This window comes from Eurypyga helias, unplaced genomic scaffold (genome assembly GCF_000690775.1).
Source record: "Eurypyga helias isolate BGI_N326 unplaced genomic scaffold, ASM69077v1 scaffold21435, whole genome shotgun sequence".
Taxonomy (NCBI): Eukaryota; Metazoa; Chordata; class Aves; order Eurypygiformes; family Eurypygidae; genus Eurypyga; species Eurypyga helias.
The window spans coordinates 2557-6715 of NW_010249771.1; the positions used below are offsets into that span (position 1 = coordinate 2557).

The 4159-nt window shown below is 58.8% G+C and overlaps 1 protein-coding gene across 1 annotated transcript in view; it reads right to left on the minus strand.

The window, feature by feature from the left end:
- The window catches only part of RALGDS (ral guanine nucleotide dissociation stimulator), a gene marked incomplete at both ends in the record, with an annotated part of 6130 nt that extends 2396 nt beyond the window's left edge, over positions 1-3734 (minus strand). Inside the window, 8 exon segments of the mRNA XM_010151490.1 lie at positions 516-600; positions 953-1056; positions 1188-1403; positions 1561-1682; positions 2090-2283; positions 2451-2525; positions 2872-3065; positions 3624-3734. Of these exon segments, the coding sequence (XP_010149792.1) occupies positions 516-600; positions 953-1056; positions 1188-1403; positions 1561-1682; positions 2090-2283; positions 2451-2525; positions 2872-3065; positions 3624-3734 (1101 nt within the window).
- Between the last annotated feature and the right edge of the window lie 425 nt (positions 3735-4159).

Consider the following 4159-nt stretch of genomic DNA (forward strand, 5'->3'; position numbering starts at 1 on the left):
GCTCGCAGGGAGGAGAGGCTTAGTGAATAGCAACTGCTGCTCCCATGTCCAGCCCTGTGCAAGTAGCTCCTCAGTGGGATATTTTGTTCCCTCCTGCATTTTGTGTCCTCTCAGCCCCCCGACTGGAGCTGCGCTGGGAAGCTGGGGAAAGGCTTCATGAGGAGGAAGAACATTTTTGCCGCAGCCTTTTACAAACCCTAAAACCCCACCTGAAATCAAGAGGACTTGGCACCGGGCTGTTAAAATGCAGGCGCCTCTGGGGAGAAGCCATCACCTGATCCACTGGATCCCATCCCACGCTTATCTCTGCTGGCTGAATTGCTCAGGCAGTGACAACTTTTGGGTGGAGAAGCAGAAAGCCCAGCCTGGTCCGAACCCCCACCTGCTCCTCAGCCGCAGCAGGTCCTGCCTGCAACCCTGGCAGCGCTGCCAGGGCTTTACCCATGAAAACTCCCGCCTGCACCAGCCGAGCTCCCTGCCAGAGACAGGGCAACGCCGGTGCCGCTTCCCCATACCTTGATGAGAAGCTCCCGGCTCAGGGAGTGGTTGTTCTCGTCCGAGAAGATCTCTGAGAGCTCGTGGAAGGTGCGGAAGCTCTCCCTGCTCAGAGAGAGACACGGGGGGGTTGTCAGGGATGGTGCCACCCTGGGATCTCCTCCTTGGGCTCTCTTCTGCTCTCCTAAAGGACCCCTGCCATGCTCACAGCTCTAGCAGGGCCTTGCTGTTTGGGGGCTATTCCAGGGTGTTTGGCATGGAAAGGAGGAGGAGGTGATGGTGTTTTCATTTCTTCACCCTCCTCAGTTCTCTGACACCCTACACTGATCCCTGGGTTTTGAGCAGACTCCAAGAGGCAATGCTGGAGCTGAGATGATCCCACCTACACATTCAAGGGCCAGAGCACAAACCCCGTGAAACCTCCCCACACTGCAGGAGCCCAGGGGGCACTGCTCACCGTAGGACCTCATCCCAGGTCTTCTTCAGCCGGTGAACAGCGTTGCACTGCAGAGCCGAAAGGATGGCTCGGAGGGAGGAGAAGTTCTTCAGGATGCGGCACTCCTGGGGGCAGACAAGGAGATGGCAGGGCTCAGGGTAAGAGAAAGCCCAGGGATCTGCTGGGATTTGCATGCTGCAAAACCTCGGCCCTTGGGCTGAGGTGGGAGGCAAGCGGGCTGGAGCAGCTGTCCTACCCGAGCCACTTCAATCCACCGCTCCACCACTTTAGCTCTCTGCTGCGGCTTCAGGGAGCGGTCTCCGAGACACGTGGCGATGACGCAGTTGGCGACACTGTTGAACTGCGAGACCGTGGCACGGATGGTGGGGGCCAGGTGCTCTTTGCCCTTCTTGTCCCGCTGGGACCAGATGCAGCCCAGGCAGTGGTAAGGCACCACTTTCTTAAACAGCTCCTGGAAGACAAAGGGATGGAGATGGGTGTCTCTGGGGATGCTGGAAAGGGAACAGGACAGGAGGAAGAAGAGGGAGGGAAGAGACAGGCCTGTGCCCAGAGCAGCAGGCAGCAGACGGGCAGAGCACCACTGACCCGGCTGTCACACAAATACTCACAGCATCCATCAGCGTGAACTGTTCTGCCACCATCTCTGGGGAGAAGGAGAGGAAATCCGGCTTCCCGTCCCCGACCCCGTTCTCCTCCACCAGCTGGAAGGTGCAGCCGCCGTGGTCCACAGCTGCGAGACGGGGTGAAGCTGAGCACCACAGCACTGCTGCGAGCCAGGGCCCGTGCCGACCCATGCCAGCCCCTCGCGGACACCCACATCCCCTCCTCCTGGGCTCTTAATTCCCAGCTGGCTTCATGCCTCGAGAAATGAGGCTCAGATAAAGGGATAGTCATTTTAAAGCTGGACACAAGTGTCTGCAGAGGATTAAAGGCAGATTAGCTAATCTATTTAGAAATCCCACTTCTGGTGCAGTTGGATTAGCTTCCCAGTGCACCTCCACGTAAACACAGCCAGGGTTTACGGGGGTTCAGCCACATGGCAAGACCCGAGGTTTGGGAGACCCTCGATACCACCCAGTAGCTCTCTCTCTACCTGAAGCCCCAAACGACCCCCCACAAGCTAGGAAAAGACCCCACCTTCGGCCTCGGTCTCGCTCTGCTCTTGCTGCTGGAACTGGGCTAGCAGGATGCGGGCTCTGCGCTCCAGGTCCGAGCCGGGGATGTTGTGGCGCACATAGGAGATGAGCTGCTTGAGGCAGGCGAAATCCGGGGGCTTACGGAAGTCCTCGGAGTACTGGTCCAGCCAGGCACCCAGGATGGAGGAGATGGTGCTGCAGGGAGGGGGGAAACACAGGCAAGCTTCTGTGAGAACTGGGTGCGAGGAGAAACCCATGTGCACCCCCACAAGCCCCAGGCACCAGGAGCACCCCTGGGACAACACATGCCAAAGAGCCATCACCAGAGCCACCCATCTTGCTCACCCACAGCACAGACTTACTTCTTCAGCTCCATCCTCTCGTCCACGGCGTGCCTGGCATGGTCCCCATTCGCCTGCACGTGGAGCTTGCCGTACCTGGTGGGGCACAGCGAGGACAGAGTGAGCATCTGGGGCTCAGCTGTCTCTCAGCGCTGCCTCTTCTTCCCCCACATCACCCCCAGCTCTGCCAGGGGGTTGGAATGATCCTCTTAGGAGGAGGGAAGCACTGGCCACCTCGCTGCAGGGTACCAGCTGGAAGGACTCCAGCTCACTGGGAAGTTGTGTCCTCCCCGCCCTACCCCAAATCCTTCATGCTGATGGGTTTGGGAGAAGCCAGTCAGCCCTCCAAGGCATGGCAGCAGAAGATGCTGAGGTTCTCATGGCCAAGGGGGCTCAGACACCAGCCACCCCAGCTGCGTTTTGGGGCTCAGGGCAAGCTCACCTGTTAAGCAGCAGGTCCAGCACTTGCTTGGTGGTGGCGAAGGCCCGGTATGTGCAGAGGAAGATGGTGACATAGGTGGAGTCATTGCCCTTGAAGGCTGAGACCAGGTACTCCACCAGCTTCTCCAAGGTCCCAGCTTTTATCGTCCGCACCTTACACGTCTCGTAGAGGTTTAAGGCCGACTCGTTCTCAAACTGCTGGGACAGGAGCAGAAGTCAGTAGGCTGGATGAACACAGACACGTTCGAGCACAGCAGAGTCCCACCAGCTTTGCAAGATGCTTTTGGGTCCAGGCTGGGACCACGGACCCCCTGCAGTGCCTGGGGATCTCATGACGGGCCTGGGGAAAGGGAATCTGTGTCTCCTCCAACACCAAATACCAGCCACTCAGCTGAGAAGACTTGAGAGCCTTTGGGAAATCCCAAGAAAGGCCTCAAAGTCACCAAAATCTAGATGCAAATCAGGTTGCCCTGTTTTGCAAAATGGAGCTTCAGATTGTTTCCCTCCTCCCTGCCCCTTGCTGTGGGGCAGAGACCAGAGGGTGCTCCCGCATCCCCACTCCCATATAAATACATGACTCCCAAATGAGGCGTGGAAGGAGCCCCTGGACAGGAAGGTATGGGGGAGCATGCAGAGGGCGGGATTTGGGCTGGTATCAACCCTGCCAAGCCCTGACGTCAGGTCACCACGTCTCTGGCAGGGAAACATCTGAAAACAGCCTGTGGCAGGAGGCTGGCAGAGCCTCCAGCTTACCCCCAGCCACCGCTGCCCTTTGTTGGCCGTGTGATGGAGCTGCACCTTCCGGAGCGATATGCTGTAGATCACACCATCCTCCAGCTCTTCTCCGATCTCCTGTGTGGAGCTCTATGGGGGAAGACAAGATAGACCATGAGATAAGGAGGGTGAGGTATGGCAGAGATGCTCTTGTGGGCTCATATGAGGCACCTCAGCCAACCAAAGGCAGCAGCTGGCAGGCAGCGAGTCTCCCTTGCTTGCTCCAAGCACAAGCACAGGCTGGTGGAGAATGGATGGAGAGCAGCCCGGGGGAGAAGGACTTGGGGTGCTGGGGGATGAAAAGCTGAACATGAGCCGGCCGTGTGCGCTGGCAGCCCAGAAAGCCAACCGTATCCTGGGCTGTATCCAGAGCAGCGTGGGCAGGGGGGCGAGGGAGGGGATTCCCCCCCCCTGCAGTTCTGCCCCAGCTCTGGGGCCCCAACAGCAGAAGGACACGGGGCTGTTGGAGCAAGTCCAGAGGCCACGGGGGTGCTCCAAGGGCTGGAGCACTTCTC